At 44.6% G+C, this 17,680-nt stretch overlaps 1 protein-coding gene across 2 annotated transcripts in view; it reads left to right on the top strand.

The window, feature by feature from the left end:
* Positions 1-17,680, top strand: part of LOC106609285 (cyclin-dependent kinase 17) — a 38,751-nt gene that overhangs the window by 16,753 nt on the left and 4,318 nt on the right. For both annotated transcript variants that reach the window (XM_014207920.2, XM_014207919.2), the window contains 5 exons: positions 12,493-12,639; positions 13,485-13,649; positions 15,202-15,335; positions 17,154-17,279; positions 17,527-17,583. In XM_014207920.2, the coding sequence (XP_014063395.1) occupies positions 12,513-12,639; positions 13,485-13,649; positions 15,202-15,335; positions 17,154-17,279; positions 17,527-17,583 (609 nt within the window). In that variant the 5' untranslated portion in view covers positions 12,493-12,512. The remainder of the gene's footprint in view (positions 1-12,492; positions 12,640-13,484; positions 13,650-15,201; positions 15,336-17,153; positions 17,280-17,526; positions 17,584-17,680) is intronic.

Here is a 17,680-nt window from a genome sequence, read left to right as displayed (position 1 = left end):
TTATTGTCAATCTATGTGTATTGAACACTATTCCCGAGGAAAAACAATACTGCGTGGATGTTTTGGAGTCTGATAACTCTGAGGAGGAAAAAAAAATATTGGGTATTGAGTAGACTGATACCCCATTTCATTGATTCCCAATTCTTAGGTAAAGCTATACAGTGCAATATGAACGTCAATACACACAATAGGCTGACTGGGGAGGTGATTTCACACAGTCACAGTTCCGGAATAAGAGCTACAACGCTAATATTTACGTAAACTCTTGACAGTTGTGTTCTGTTGGTGTCACCGAGTAGACTGATAGCCCATTTCATTGCTTCACATTCCAACCTTGTTTAACATTATCTAGTCTAAATATGGCATGATTCCACCAATTGTAACCTTCTGCATCACTTTGAAAGAGGTATTTTTATTTTGTAGGCAAACCGCAAATTCCACTATTGTGCTTAATCCTTATTGTGGCTAGCTTCACAACACATAACCCGGTCCGGTCGAGCCTCACTAGCCAGATGAAGCTAGCTGGCTGCTTATAACGTTAGTTTTGGGCAACAGAGTTAAGTAGCTGGCTAGCTATTTATTTTCATGAACTGAAGTTAAATTTCAATAGGCAAACAAAAAGTGGCTACCTAGCTAATACTTACTCACAAGGATTCCTAAATTATTGCTAAGAATAATGAAAATAACTGCAGTTTCTACTGGTCGTTGTTTTCAGCCTGGTTGTATTAGTGCTAGCTAGGTACCAAGTTAAAGCTAGCTACCCCTGAAGTTGCGGTTGAACAAATAATGCTTTATTACCAACACGGTATTGTAAAATAGTGTTATTTGACACGTAAAGACCCAAACGGCGTTCCATGGTATGTCGTGAAGCTAATAGCAGTGACGCTATTACTGTGTAACTCCGGTAGCGCAACTTGTACCGGTGCTTCGCTAGTCGGCGAAAGCTAACATTTTAAACAATTTTAATTTAACCTTTATTTAACTATGCAAGTCAGTTAAGAACAAATTCTTATTTACGATGACGGCCTACCCACGACAGAGAACGGTTGATTGTCAAGGGCAATGAATTCCACTATCTTGGCGTTAATGGATTTCACCTTTGAGTTGTCTCGCTGAAATGTTCTTACTCTTTCAAATGACTGCTCGATTGTACGTGGCGTCATTACGTCATGTACCTAGGTTATATAGGTATGCACATCAGCTTTGATATCGATTTTGGACTTCGGCATTAAACTAGACATCGGGCCGATACCGATGTTGGCATTTTTAGCTAATATCGTCGGATTCCGATATGTTCACCGATTATCGTTCATCCCTAGTTCCTAGCCTGTCGCAGAAACTTCTACAGGTCTTTTTCATGAGTTGTCATGCCAAACAAAACCAACCATAGAGTCGGAGTAATGTTATGTGATTTCAACAGTTCACCCAAGTGTTTTGATCTAAATCGCAAGTCGAATCACAATCGCAACAATTGGTTAAAAAAATCACAATTCGATTAGTTGCCCATATCGTGCAGCCCTACCTGTACAGCAGGCTTCCCCAACTGGTGGCCCGTGGGTGATTTCAAAAATATATAATATTTGGCCCCCTGTTTTCTGAGCAAAAATAAAAAGGTAGGTATGTTTTTTTTTATTGTTGGATATTAAAGACTGTACAAACACCAGTAAATCAGCTCCAAGTGATTTAAATTATGTGAATCTGTTCCAAAGCATTCCCTCGTATAATACATATATCCAGACTAGAGGTCGACCGATTTAATTGACATGGCCAATTTCAAGTTTTCATAACAATCGGTAATCGGCATTTTTGGACGCCGATTACATTGCAATCTATGAGGAGGCTGCGTGGCGGGCTGACCACCTGTTGCATGAATCCAGCAAGGAGCCATGGTAAGATGCTAGCTAGCATTAAACTTATCTTATAAAAAAACAATCAATCTTAACATAATCACTAGTTAACTACACATGGTTGTTGATATTACTAGTTTATCTAGCTTGTCCTGCGTTGCATTTAATCAATGCAGTGCCTGTTAATTTATCATAGAATCACAGCCTGCTTCAACTTCGCCAAATGGGTGATGATTTAACAAAAGCGCATTCGCGATAAAAGCACATTTGTTGCACCAATGTACCTAACCATGAACATCCATGCCTTTCTTAAAATCAATACACAAGTATATATTTTGAAACCTGCATATTTAGTTTAAAGAAATTCATGTCAGCAGGCAAAATTAACTAGGGAAATTGTGTCACTTCTCTTGCATTCAATGCAAGCAGAGTCAGGGTATATGCAGCAGTTTGGGCCGCCTGGCTCGTTGCGAACTGTGTGAAGACCATTTCTTCCTAACAAAGACCGTAATTAATTTGCCAGAATTTTACATAACATCGAAGGTTGTGCAGTGTAACAGTAATATTTAGACTTAGGGTTGCCACCTGTTCGATAAATTACGCAACGGTTCCGTATTTCACTGAAAGAATAAACGTTTTGTTTTCGAAATGATCGTTTCTGGATTTGACCATATTAATGACCTAAGGCTCGTATTTCTGTGTGTTATTATAATTAAGTCATTGATTTGATATTTGATAGAGCAGTCTGACTGTGCGGTGGTAGGCAGCAGCAGGCTCGTAAGCATTCATTCAAACAGCACTTTCCTGCGTTTGCCAGCAGCTCTTCGCAATGCTTGAAGCACAGCGCTGTTTACGACTTCAAGCCTATCAACTCCCAAGATTAGGCTGGCAATACTATAGTGCCTATAAGAACATCCAATAGTCAAAGGTATATGAAATACAAATGGTATAGAGAGAAATATTCCTATAATAACTACAACCTAAAACTTCTTAACTGGGAATATTGAAGACTCATGTTAAAAGGAACCAGCAGCTTTCTTATGTTCTGAGCAAGGCACTTAAACGTTAGCTTTCTTACATGGCACATATTGCACTTTTACTTTCTTCCCCAACACTTTGTTTTTGCAATATTTAAACCAAATTGAACATGTTTCATTATTTATTTGAGACTAAATAGATTTTATTTCTGTTACATTTTTAGTTAAAAGAAGTGTTCATTCAGTATTGTTGTAATTGTCATTATTATACATGCATACAGTTGGAAGTTTACATACACTTAGGTTGGAGTCATTAAAACTAATTTTTCAACCACTCCACAAATGTCTTGTTAACAAACTCTGGTTTTGGCAAGTCGGTTAGGACATCTACTTTGAGCATGACACAAGTAATTTTTCCAACATTTGTTTACAGACAATTCCAGTGGGTCAAAAGTTTACATATACTAAGTTGACTGTGCCTTTAAACAGCTTGGAAAATTACAGAAAATGATGTCATGGCTTTAGAAGCATCTAGTAGGCTAGTTGACATCATTTGAGTCAATTGGAGGTGAACCTGTGGATGTATTTCAAGGCCAAGCTTCAAACTCAGTGCCTCTTTGCTTGACATCATGGGAAAATCAAAATATATCAGCGAAGACCTCAGAAAAAGAATTGTAGACCTCCACAAGTCTGGTTCATCCTTGAGCAATTTCCATACGCCTGAAGGTACCACGTTCATCTGTACAAACAATAGTACGCAAGTATAAACACCATGGGACCACGCAGCCGTCATAACGCTCAGGAAGGAGACACGTTCTGTCTCCTAGAGATGAACGTACTTTGGTGCGAAATGTGCAAATCAATCCCAGAACAGCAGCAAAGGACCTTGTGAAGATGCTGGAGGAAACCGGTTCAAAAGTATCTGTATCCACAGTAAAATGAGTCTTATATCGACATAACCTGAAAGGCCAATCAGCAAGGAAGAAGCCACTGCTCCAAAACCGCCATAAAAAATCCAGACTACGGTTTGCAACTGCACATGGGGACAAAGATTGTACTTTTTGGAGAAATGTCCTCTGGTCTGATGAAACAAAAACAGAACAGTTTGGCCATAATGACCATCGTTATGTTTGGAGGAAAAAGGGGGAGGCTTGCAAGCCGAAGAACACCATCCCAACCTTGAAGCATGGGAGTGGCAGCATCATGTTGTGGGGGTGCTTTGCTGCAGGAGGGACTGGTGCACTTAACAAAATAGATGGCATCATGAGGCAGGAAAATTGTGGATATATTGAACCAACATCTCAAGACATCAGTCAGGAAGTTAAAGCTTGGTCGCAAATGGGTCTTCCAAATGGACAATGACCCCAAGCATACTTCCAAAGTTGTGGCAAAATGGCTGAAGGACAACAAAGTCAAGGTATTGGAGTGGCCATCACAAAGCCCTGACCTCAATCCTATAGAAAGTTTGTGGGCAGAACTGAAAAAGCGTGTGCGAGCAAGGAGGTCTACAAACCTGACTCAGTTATACCAGCTCTGTCAGGAGGAATGGGCCAAAATTTGCTAGCACAGACTGGAATATGTTCTTCCGATGGCATTGAGGAGTACTGGCTTTAACAATAAGTGCATTGAGAACGTCGTCCCCACAGTGACTGTATGTACATACCCCAACCAGAAGCCGTGGATTACAGGCAACATTCGCACTGAGATAAAGGGTAGCGCTACCGCTTTCAAGGAGCAGGACTCTAACCCGGAAGCTTATAAGAAATCCCGCTATGCCCTCCGACGAACCATCAAACAGGCAAAGAGTCAATACAGGACTAAGATCGAATCGTACTACACCAGCTCCAATGTCCGTCGGATTTGGCAGGGCCTGCAAACTATTAAAGACAACAAAGGGAAGCACAGCCGAGAGCTGCCCAGTGACATGAGCCTACCAGACGAGCTAAATAACTTCTATGCTCGCTTCAAGGTGCAAGTAACACTGAAACATGCATGAGAGCATCAGCTGTTCTGGATGACTGTGTGATCACACTCTCCGTAGCCGACGTGAGTAAGACCTTTAAAACAGGTCAACATTCACAAGGCCGCTGGGCCAGACGGATTACCAGGACGTGTACATACGAGCATGCGCTGACCAACTGGCAAGTGTCTTAACTGACATTTTTCAACCTCTCCCTGTCGAGTCTGTAATACCAACATGTTTCAAGCAGACCACCATAGTACCTGTGCCCAAGAACACTAAGGTAATCTACCTAAATGACTACTGACCTGTACCACTCACGTCTGTAGCCATGAAATGTTTTGAAAGGCTTGTCATGGCTCACATCAACACCATTATCCCTGAAACCCTAGACCCACTCCAATTTGCATACCGGTCAAACAGATCCACAGATGATGCAATCTCTATTGCACTCCACACTGCCCTTTCCCACCTGGACAAAAGGAACACCTATGTGAGAATGCTGTTCATTGACTACAGCTCAGCGTTCAACACCATAGTGCCCTCAAAGCTCATCACTAATCTAAGGATCCTGGGAATAAACTCCTCCCTCTGCAACTGGATCCTGGACTTCCTGATGGGCCGCCCCCAGGTGGTAAGGGTAGGTAACACATCCGCTACACTGATCCTCAACAAGGGGGGCCCCTCAGGGGTGCATGCTCAGTCCCCTCCTGTACTCCCTGTTCACTCATGACTGCACAGTCAGGCATGACTCCAACACCATCATTAAGTTTGCTGATGATGCAACAGTGGTAGGCCTGATCACCGACAACGATGAGACAGCTTATGGGAAGGAGGTCAGAGACCTGACTGTGTGGTGCAAGGACAACAACCTCTCCCTCAACATGATCAAAACAAAGGAGATGATTGTGGACTACAGGAAAAGGAGGACAGAGCACACCGCCATTCTCATTGACGGGGCTGTAGTGGAGCAGGTTGAGAGTTCCTTGGTGTCCACATCACCAACAAACTAACATGGTCCAAGCACACTAAGACAGTTGTGAAGAGGGCACGACAAAACCTATTCCCCCTGATGAGACTGAAAAGATTTGACATGGGTCCTCAGATCCTCAAAAGGTTTTACAGCTGCACCACCGAGAGCATCATGATGGATTGCATCACTGCCTGGTAAGCCCCCCCCCTTCCCCTTCTACGCTGCTGCTACTCTCTGTTATCTATGCATAGTCACTTTAGTAATTCTACCTACATGTACAAAATACATCGACACCGGTGCCCCGGCACATTGCCTATGTACCGGTACCCCCAGTATATAGCCCCCTATTGTTATTTACTGCTGCTGCTCTTTAATCATTTGTTATTCTTATCTCTTTTAAAAATATATATATTTTCTTAAAACTGCAATGTTGGTTAAGGGCTTGTAAGTAAGCATTTCACTGTAAGGTCTACACCTGTTGTATTCGGCACATTTGATGGCGTATGGCTGCAGAATGCTGTGGTAGCCATGCTGGTTAAGTGTGCCTTGAATTGTAAATAAATCACTGACAATATCACCAGCAAAGCACCCCTACCCTATCACACCCCCTCCTTCATGTTTCACGGTGGGAAACACGTGCAGAGGTGATCCGTTCACCTACTCTGCGTCTCACAAAGACACGGCGATTGGACCAAATATCGCAAATTAGGACTCATCAGACCAAAGGACAGATTTCCACCGGTCTAATGTCCATTGCTCGTGTTTCTTGGCCCAAGCAAGTCTCTTCTTATTGATGTCCTTTAGTAGTGGTGTCGTTGCAGCAATTCGACCATGAAGGCCTGATTCACGCAGTCTCCTGTGAACAGTTGATGTTGAGATGTTTCTGTTACTTGAATTCTGAATCATTTATTTGGGCTGCAATCTGAGTTGCAGTTAACTCTAATGAACTTGTCCTCTGCAGCAGAGGCGGTCTTCATGAGAGCCAGTTTTGTCATAGTGCTTGATGGTTTTAGCGACTGCACTTGAAGAAACTTTCAAAGTTCTTGACATTTTCCAGATTGACTGACCTTCATGTCTTGAAGTAATGATGGACTGTAATTTCTCTTTGCTTATTTGAGCTGTTCTTGCCATAATATGGACTTGGTCTTTTACCAAATAGGGCTATCTTCTGCATACCACCCCTACCTTGTCACAACACAACTGATTGGCTCAAACGCATTAAGAAGGGAAGAAATCCCACAAATGAATGCACACCTGTTAATTGAAATGCATTCCAGGTGACTACCTCATGAAGCTGGTTAAGAGAATGCCAAGATTTTGCAAAGCTGTCATCAAGACAAAGGGTGGCTACTTTGAATAATCTCAAATCTGAAATATATTTTCACTTGTTTAACACTTTTTTGTTGTTGTTACTAAATGATTCCATGTGTTATTTCATAGTTTTGAAGTCTTCACTATTATTCTACAATGTAGAAAATAGTACAAATAAAGAAAAACCCTTGAATGAGTAGGTGTGTTGGTACACTATATATATATATATATATATATGAGAAAGAGATTAGGAAGGTGTTCTTAATGTTTTGTACACTCAGTGTATGTGATCTTGTGCAATGTAAGCAAGGTTTTAAATAACTTTTAGTAAAATTGTATATCTGTTTGGGCTTCTTGTGGTCAGTTTGCAGTCTACAAATTATTTGTAATTGTTCTGGCCCCATGACCATCTGCTCAAGAAGAAATCGGCCTGCGGCTGAATCTAGTTGATGATCCCTGCTGTACTGTGTGTGTGAGTGAGTGCAACCACTAGAGAGAGGGTGAGTTAGAGAATGAGAGGGAGGAAGAGGTTGCGTTTTCTCCCTGTGCTGCTGATACAGGATTCTGGACCCTGTCCAATGGGAACAGCTAATCTAGTAACTCTATATCTATGCTGCAGGGTGGCAGAGAGGGATCTGCTCCAGTTACTGAAGGTGGGACCAGCAGCATATGTTTTTTCATTGTTGGATATAAAAGACTGCCCAATGCGCACGCACGCACACACACACACACACACACATTGGAGGACAGCTGTGGCTTCCTTGGCCCTCAGTTCTTCTCATATTTCCTTGCCAGCTCAGCTCATGCAGCTGAGCTGAGTTAAATAAAGGTTAAATTAAAACATTTCAAAATGCATCAGGAAAGGGAGAGCGTGTGTGTCACTCCCCACAGCAGCAGACAACCTTGGTTTCAGCAACCCAATCCTCCACAGCCTGCCCACTTTCCTAGCCTGTCTGCCCAAGGACAGTGATGCCCTGAGGGGCAGACACAGGCATACTCAGCCCCAGCCACATGACCAGGCCTGTGTCCCGCACAGGATAGAGTTGTTGGAATGGTAACAGAGCATGTTAATATCATAGCCTAATTGGCATTACTGCACTCAATACTGTGTGTGTGTGTGGACCACGAGTGTGGCTGATAGGATAAATGGAGAATGTTCTGTTGGAAAATCCTATTAGTGAACTCCGAACACACACTTCTGCTCTCTGTTTTTCTCTCTCACTCTTCTGCTCTCTCTGTTTTTCTCTCTCGCTCTTCTGCTCTCTCTGTTTTTACCTCCCTTTCAATTTAAGGGCTTTATTGACATGGGAATCATATGTTTACATTGCCAAAGCAAGTGAAGTAGATAATCAACAAAAGTGAAATAAACAATACAAATTAACAGTGAACATTACACTCACAAAAGTTCCAAAAGAAAAAAGACATTTCAAATGTCATATTATGTGCAAATAGTTAATATACAAAAGGGAAAATAAACATAAATATGGGTTGTATTTACAATGGTGTTTGTTCTTCACTGGTTTCCCTTCTTTTGTGGCAACAAGTCACACACCTTGCTGCTGTGATGGCACACTGGTATTTCACCCAATAAATATGGGAGTGTATCAAAATCGTTTTTTTACCCAAATTCTTTGTGGATCTGTGTAATCTGGGGGAAATATGTGTCTCTAATATGGTCATACATTGGGCAGGAGGTTAGGAAGTGCAGCTCAGTTTCCACCTCATTTTATGGGCAGTGTGCACATAGCCTGTCTTCTCTTGAGAGCCAGGTCTGCCTACGGCGGCCTTTCTCAATAGCAAGGCTATGCTCACTGAGTCTGTACATAGTCAAAGCTTTCCTTAAGTTTGGGTCAGTCACAGTGGTCAGGTATTCTGCCACTGTGTACTCTCTGTTTAGGGCCAAATAGCATTCTAGTTTTTTTTGTTTCTCTCTCTCTCTCTCTTTCTCTTTTTCTCCCCCCAGCAGTTTTGTTGTGCTTAAACAGATGCGCTCACACATGTCAACACACCTTTGTTTTACTATCCTTGTGGAGACCAAACAGTTCATTCCCATCCAAAATCCTATTTTCCCTAACCTTAACTCTACACCTAATCCTTAACCACTAACGTAAGCCTAAAATGAGCTTTTTCCTTATGGGGACTGGCGTAATGTCCCCACAACGATAGTAAAACTAAGAAAACACGTGTGTGCACACTCCTCCATTAACTAAGTTTGTTTTAATGAGATCAACTCCAGCTGAGATGAGAAGAGAACCAGGTCATACCCGTGCAACACACACACACACACACACACACACACACACACACACACACACACACACACACACACACTTAAACCTGACATCAAAGCGTTCGCCCTGCCAGGTACATGGTGGGTGTTAGGGCATGTGGGGGGCGAAGGGTGGGGGAGACTTATCTTTTATCCCCTAAACACACACACACACACACACACACACACACACACACACACACACACACACACACACACACAGTGTTTCATTGGTAGATCAGTGGTTGACTGGTGAGGGGAGGGGGGACTGTGCTGCTATATGAGTTTTCTATGCATTGGCCTGGGGTGTATTTGAGAGCTGATGTGATTCCTCACTCTTCATGACAGAGAGGCATGTCTGTTCTACACTATATATTTGTATCTGATCGTTCTTTGACGTTGCGCCGTACTGACTGGCACCTGTACGCCTGGAGGTAATTTGAGCCTATAGGCTTAGGCTGGACATGGTGAGTGTGTGTGCACTTGGGAGGGGTGTGTGTGCACTTGGGAGGGGGTGTATGTGCACTTGGGAGGGGGTGTATGTGCACTTGGGAGGGGGTGTATGTGCACTTGGGAGGGGGTGTATGTGCACTTGGGAGGGGGTGTATGTGCACTTGGGAGGGGGTGTATGTGCACTTGGGAGGGGGTGTATGTGCACTTGGGAGGGGGTGTATGTGCACTTGGGAGGGGTGTGTGTGCACTTGGGAGGGGAGGAGGGGGGTGGTGAACTGCAGTCACAGATCCAGACAGTCATTGCTTGAACGATTCCAGGGATTCCTGCAATGTACGCTCATGCCATCAGGAATGACACAGGGATTTGAAGGATGACTGAGATGTTTATCTAGGCAGACAGATGGTGTCTCAAGCGGATGCAGTGGAGCTAATGATCTCAGAGGGAGTGAAAGAGAAAGGTACAGTACATGACCAAAAGTATGTGGACACCTGCTCGTCGAACATCTCATTCCAAAATCCTGGGCGTTAATATGGAGTTGGTCCCCCCCCCTGTTTTGCTGCTGTTACAGCCTCCACTCTTCTGGCAAGGCTTAACACTTGATGTTGTAACATTGCTGCAGGGACTTGCTTCCGTTCAGCCACGAGCATTAGTGAGGTTGGGCACTGATGTTGGGCGATTAGGCCTGGCTCGCAGTTGCTTCAGCACCTCGGCGGTCCCGTTCCGTGAGATTGTGTGGCCTACCACTTCACGGCTGAGCCGTTGTTGCTTCACAATAACAGCACTTCACGGCTGACCGGGGTATCTCTTGCAGGGCAGAAATGTGATGAACTGACTTGTTGGAAAGGTGGCATCCTATGACTGAGCCACGTTGAAAGTCACGGAGCTCTTCAGTACGGGCAATTCTACTGCCAATGTTTGTCTATGGAGTTTGCATGGCTGTGTGCTTGATTTTATACACCTGTCAGCAACCGGTATGACTCAAATAGCCTAATCCACTAACTTGAAGGCGTGTCTATATAGTTTTGTATATATAGTGTAGATGGCTGGAGAGATGAATAGCTAGATAATCTTGGTCCTCTTCTTGTCTGTCTGTCTCTGTCTGTCTGTCCCGCCTGTCTGTCTCTGTCTGTCTCTGTCTGTCTGTCTCTGTCTGTCTGTCCCGCCTGTCTGTCCCGCCTGTCTGTCCCGCCTGTCTGTACCGTCTGTCTGTACCGTCTGTCTGTCTGTGTGTCTGTGTGTCTGTCTGATGTGAGGTTAGTGCTGTGTTAGGATGTTTCCATGATGTAGGAGATAACTGTATCCCGTGTGTGTGTGTGAGAGACACACGCACGCCGCACCCTTCACTGCTAGCTGGCAGTGTGTTATCGCTGTGTCCAGTACGGGATGGTGTGAGGGGGTTAGAAGCGGGGGGTCCCACTCTCGAGGGGAGTCACCGCGGCAACACAATGGGCAGGGAAACTGGCCTGAGGCAGAGAGAACAAGGTGTTTCCTATGACCTGGCTTACTGCTGTGTCAGTATGCGCGTACACACACATAAACACACACACTGATACCCAAACCATACACTGATATACACACCATACATACACACATGCACACACACACACACTGTATTCTACATGCATTTATACATATTTACCATACACACAAATCATACACTAGCATATCCGCACAACACATAATTCATTGATAGACTTACACACATACAGTAGATCCTACACAGATTGATGCACACACAACACAGCCATACCATCGGACCAGGCTGGTATTTGTGTTGCTATGAAATGTGGCCAGTTCTCCCAGTCTGCTGGCCTTTTCACCTCCCATCACACTCAGCCAGCCAGCCTGCCTCGGCCAATCACTGCAGCCGCTGGACTAGATCTGTCACTGCAGCCCACCAATAACATCACAGGACACAACCACATGACGACCACTGCTGTTACTTAGGGTGTGGCCAGTCTGAGGACACTGATGGGGAGGTGTGTGTGTGTGTGTGTGTGTGTGTGTTTTTAAGTGTGTGTATGACTGCTATTCCTATATTTAGCTGGTACTGTGGATTTTGAAGTTGACCTCTGTGTTGCACTTCTCGTTATGTCATTTTAGCCACAGTAGATGGCCTTGACAAATTATGTGTGTGTCTGCTTCTGCATCTGTGTTGGTATGTATGTATAAGTGTGTGTGTATTAATGCATTTTGCTTACAATTAAGGAAAGCGGTATTCATGTTTGGATGTTAAATTCATGTTTAATTGGTGCTTTATTAAGGCCCTAGCTGAGTGCTGAGGGGAGGTGCAGTGACTGCAGTATTCCCCTCTACTCATCATAAATATTAGATTAAAAGGTGTAGTTTATTTATGAACAGTGCTATTTTAGCACACGCGTGTGTTCTCAGCCTCTCATGCATACTCTTGCAGCTTAAGGATTGGGCTTCTCACGGTCTGTGTGTCCATGTGTTGGTAGCATGTACAATACCAGTCCGTACTGGATTAATAACACAATCACAACAACACAACATACTTACTCCAGCCCAGCTGTACCAATCTCAACATAAGGAAGCTAACATGTCCCTATGTGAGCAACATTGGACTAGAAGTGACTAGCGAGACAATTACAAGTTACTTGTTTACGCCTGGCCACCTAAAACCTGTGTGTGTGTGTGTGTGTGTGTGGGTCCAGTGCTGACCTTTGCTCTCTGTGCCCAGCCAACCCAGAGGACTGTGTGATGGAGAAGATGAAGAGGTTTAAGCGGCGTCTGTCCCTGACACTGCGCTCCAGCCACACCATAGACGAGTCTCTGTCTGAACTGGCCGAGCAGATGACCATCGAGGACGGCGGCAACAAGGACAACGGTCAGTAGCGTGTGTGAGTGTGAGAGAGAGCGAGTATTAGAGATTGTATTAGTAAACAGAGCGCGCACAAGCCAGCGCTTTGTGCCAGTCGCAGCGATAAGAGACTGATAATGTTACTATTCTGAAGTGACTCTTGACTAAACGCCAGTAGAGAAGGATACTGCCAGCCAGTGGACACACACTAGGGCCCTTTGGTCACCCCTGAGGATACAGTTGAAATGTTTGATGTAGCTGGCAGCCAGCAGTATCCTTTCTTGCCATCTGAAGTGATTTAATTTGATGGCTAATGAGAGTTTAAAGAGAGGGTGTGCCAATGGCCAGAGGGAGACAGAGAGAACAGGGTGAGAGACATGGAGAGGGAGAAAGAGGGGAAATTGACACACAGGGAGAGCGAGCAGCAGTGTGAATGATCGTGTCCTAGAGAGTAGCTCTTTATGTCCTTATGTAACAACAGAAGCAGCCTGGTGGGATGAAACACATACTGTGGAAAAAAACACCGCATGGGGACGGAAGGTAATGCTGCTACACTGTTTGTGGAAAAGACATCACACAGAAAAGGAAACCACTCACACATAAACAAACAGACATTTTGGGCTGTTGAAGTATGAAGCTAAAATCCTCTGGCCTACATTAGGTTACATAAGTGCTCTTTTTCTACTGTTATTATATAAAACAAGGAAGCACTCTGTTTACTGAATTCTGCTCAACAGAAGACTGAACAGTATATGAACTACTTGTTTTATAATGACTGATTGATTCATTGGTAGATTGCGTGATGAATCGGATAGATGGGCCGATTGATTGACATATTGACTAATTGATTGACATATTGTTTCTCCTGGCAGAGCCAATCGTGCGTAATGGGCGACCGCCCTCCTCCCACAGCATGCACTCGTTCCTGCACCAGTACACCGGCTCCTTCAAGAAGCCCCCCCTCCGCAGGCCACACAGTGTCATCGGAGGAAGCCTGGGTTCCTTCATGACCTTCCCCAGCAACGGCAGCCGCCTCGGTGAGTTACACAGAGAGAGAAACAAACAGACTCGGAGATGCACAAGCACGTATACGCTAACGGCACACATGCTCGCACGCGCACACACACACACACGTCACACACTCATTCAAACATGCAGGCATATTTACTAATGACACACCCACAAGCAGCACCGCTATAAGCAGCCTGTTCTCCTTCATGGCCATGCCACCCAGCTGCCAAGGTGAGTTGCCGTGGAGACGGGCATGCTCGTGCCTGTGCACCAGGAAGTGACTGAGAAAGAGCAGATGGCGACAGAGGACAAACAGGAAGTGAGTCATAGCCCCTGAGAGTTCTGTCCTGACACGGTCACGGTGTGACTTTTCATCACACACAACACCACACTCGTCTATCTCCGTCTCTATCTCCAACCTTCCTCGCAATTAAGTGTGTTTTGTACGACTCGACCTTTCTCATTCTACGCTGTGTGTTTGTGCGGGTGTATATTTGCGTCTAAAAGTTTGATGTTTGTGTGCGTATGTGATTTCATTCATTTGTGTGTGTCTGAGGACAAACGTCTTCCCTGCATGTTCTCTGAGCCATCACCATGACGATAGCTGTTCCTTGCTGTTCTCTGGTCTCCAGGGTGAGCCAACTATTATGGTCTGCGGTCTAGTCGATAAGTTTTCACGAAGAGCTTCTCCTCAGACTGAACTCTGTCCCAGTTAGAGTTAAATGGGTTTGGGGATTTTTTTTGGGGGGGAGAGAACCAGGCAAGTCTATCTGGGACAAGATGGAACTAGATTAAAACACACTGTCACACTATGTTAAATGCCTGGTTAGCGCAAACAACAGAGTGGGAGAGAGCGAGGGAGAAATAGGGCCAAGGAGAGGAAAGCGAGTGGAGTTGGAAAGAAAGGAGGGTTATTTGGTAGGCAGAGCAGAAGATAGACGGCTAGAGAGAGAAGCAGAAAGGAGAGGGGGGGGGGAATGACAGTAGTGTGCTGGATGATATGATGACAGGCTGCTGGGTTGGAGGTGTTGACACTGATGACAGAGAGAATATGTGCCAGCACACACACACACACACACACACACACACACACACACACACACACACACACACACTGTGTGTTCATTAGTCCACCCCCCCACTACGCACCATGTTCTACACCAGAGGCATTAGTTTTATGACCCTGGAGGAAGCAGTGTTGGTTAGTGCTTCATCTTTGGCCTGTGGGGTGAGAGGGGGAAGGGGTGAGAGAAATGGAGAGGGACTGCAGGATGATGAAAGAAAGGAACTTGAGAGAGAGAAGGAGAGGTTGTAGGGTTGGGACCAGGCCATAAACTAACTGTTGACAGAATGAGAGAAAGCGCTTCTTCTCTCTGTAATGTCTCTAACTTATTCTCTCCTATTCTTACTAGAACAGCAGACTACTGACTCAGTTTGACACAAGCTATAGCAAGTCCCTGCCATGTTTATCTCATCACGAGTGTCATTTGCCAGGCAAAATGTTGAAATTGAGCAAGTTCTGCTTCTAAACTCTTAACTCTTCCTCCCTCTTTCTCCTCTTCCTCTCCTCCTCCAAAGACATCGTCCATGAGAACCTGAAGATGGGCTCAGACGGGGAGAGTGACCAGGCGTCTGGGACGTCGTCAGACGAGGTGCAGTCGCCCACCGGAGTGTGTCTGAGGAACAGGGTGCAACGACGCATCTCCATGGAGGTACACAAACACAACTGTCAGGGTGGAAAGCATGAGCTGGTTCAGGCCACGAACAGTTAGACTGACTGACTGACTAATGGAATGTTGTCATGCGACAGTAATCTGTGGCACGCTTGGCCTCTGACTGCTGACGTTCCAGACGATCCCCTGCCACATAGCTGGTCAACAATCCTGAGAGGAACCTCGGACAGGGAGTGGGATGGAGACGGAGAGAGAGACTGCACCACTTAGCTCAGCGAGAACCTGGGATTTAAAGAGGGACTGCCTTTTAAAAAGCAATTATTCCCTTTTGAAAATCTACTGATGTGGCATCAGTATGAATCAAACAGTTGTTCTAGTGTCAACATTTACTACAAAGTGTAAAGAGGATCATTTTGGTCATAAAGGCAGTCTCATCCGTGCGTCACAACGGTAAATGAAGGTTGAGGTTTTTAATTTGACCGTGTCCGTTTGCCCACTAACATGGGGTGAACTGCTGCGGTGATTGCTCTCCATCCAATATGATAAACAGTGACGGACCTGCCCAGCAGCTCCGACTTTGTTTACATAAGACAATGCATCACATATTTTTTTTTGTACTTGAAAAATACAGCACCCAACACGTTGGTTATATGTAAAATGACCTAACTAAAACGTCCTCGGCAACAACTTGAATTGTATTTCATTACAGATTTCTTGAGTTATCTTGGATTCATTCTGGGGATTTTGAGGAAGTGAAATTCTAGTGTCTAGTGTCTCATGAGGGACAAACACCTTCAATACTGAAATCCTGTTTTTTTATTTTTTGTAAGCAACAGAAAAACACACCAATCGGCGAGTGTTCAGTCACTCTTTAAGACTGGGGATGTTTTTCCTTTCGTCTCTGTGACTCGTTTTTGCTTTTTTCCTGTATGTGTAAGCTGTGTTCTTTTTGCTCTTTTTTTTATGTGAGTGAATGCTGTGAAGTATGACCTGACTTCCTGGTGTCCCATGGACTAGAACTTATTCTATGTATAATAGATTTAGTGCTTGTCTCACTGGTTCTGTTTACTGAGTTATAGAATCACTGGTAGGAATGTTGTTTCCTCAGCCTGGTGACATTCTGCCACCTGGTGGTCAGTCTGGAGAAATGTAAGCAGTACTTGACTACCTATATATCAGTATTATGTTATTGCGCACACAGGGATTGACCTATTTCTCCTTGATGCCAAGTGTTTATCATATTAGTCTGAGCGGAGACACGAGGTGCTTGGCCTTTAGATGGGAATCATCAGACATCTGAATAATCACTCACTCACTCACTCACTCACTCACTCACTCACTCACTCACTCACTCACTCACATCATCTCGGTTACTACATCTAACCAGATTCACACAAACGCACTCATGTGGGTGCATATCATTCTGCCCATTTGTTCCCGTTGATGGGGTTCGTAGGCTGTAACAATACACTGATTCATATCACTATCTATAGAGAGAACACGATGCTCTCTTCATCTGCTTCTATGGGCGAGAGATGGCAGGCGGTATACAAGTGTGTTACGTGATATCCATGGTGGGTGTGTGTGTGTGAAGATGCTTGTTTGCTTATCTATGTTGTTTTTGTGTTCTTCAATAGCGATTGTTTTCATGTATGGATCATTTTTTCTAGAAGCGCCTCTGTTCTTCTGTCTCTCTTTCTGGGGTGAGTGGGAGGAGAGAGTCATTTCTAGGACCTAGTGTGTGGGTGTAATCGTGGAGATGGCTACACGTCTCACACAGACAGACGCAGTGTTCGATAGGACTCATGATATATGTGATGTGTATGATACGTCTCTAACCCGTGTGTGTGTGTGTAGGACCTGAACAAGCGTCTGTCTCTGCCTGCTGACATCCGTATCCCTGACGGTTACCTGGAGAAGCTGCAGCTGAGCAGCCCTACCTTCGACCAGCCCCTCAGCCGACTCTCACGCAGGGCCTCCCTGGTACGCGTGCGTGCGTGTGTGCGTGTGTGTGTGTGAGATTGAAGGAATATAACATTATTGCCCGACAGTGTTCAGGTACCGCCCTCCTTTCTGGTTGTCTCCATAGCAACAGGCATGAGGTTGAATTGGACTGTCTCTGTATGTAATCTTGTGCAGTGAATGAAGGTATCCTGTACGAACGTCATTCAACACAGGAAAAAAAGACCTAAACAACATGGAAGATGATCTCTTTATTTCTGTTTTTCAGTCGGAGATTGGTTTTGGGAAGCTGGAGAGCTACATCAAACTGGACAAACTGGGAGAGGTCAGGGAACACACACAAACACTCCTATAAACTCAGAAAACATGTTTTTCACAAGAGGTTCCTGAAAGTGATTTAGTTTTGACTCCGGTCATAACCA

The sequence above is a fragment of the Salmo salar genome, chromosome ssa07 (assembly GCF_905237065.1).
Source record: "Salmo salar chromosome ssa07, Ssal_v3.1, whole genome shotgun sequence".
Taxonomy (NCBI): domain Eukaryota; kingdom Metazoa; phylum Chordata; class Actinopteri; order Salmoniformes; family Salmonidae; genus Salmo; species Salmo salar.
This window is presented reverse-complemented; position numbering and strand designations above follow the sequence as displayed.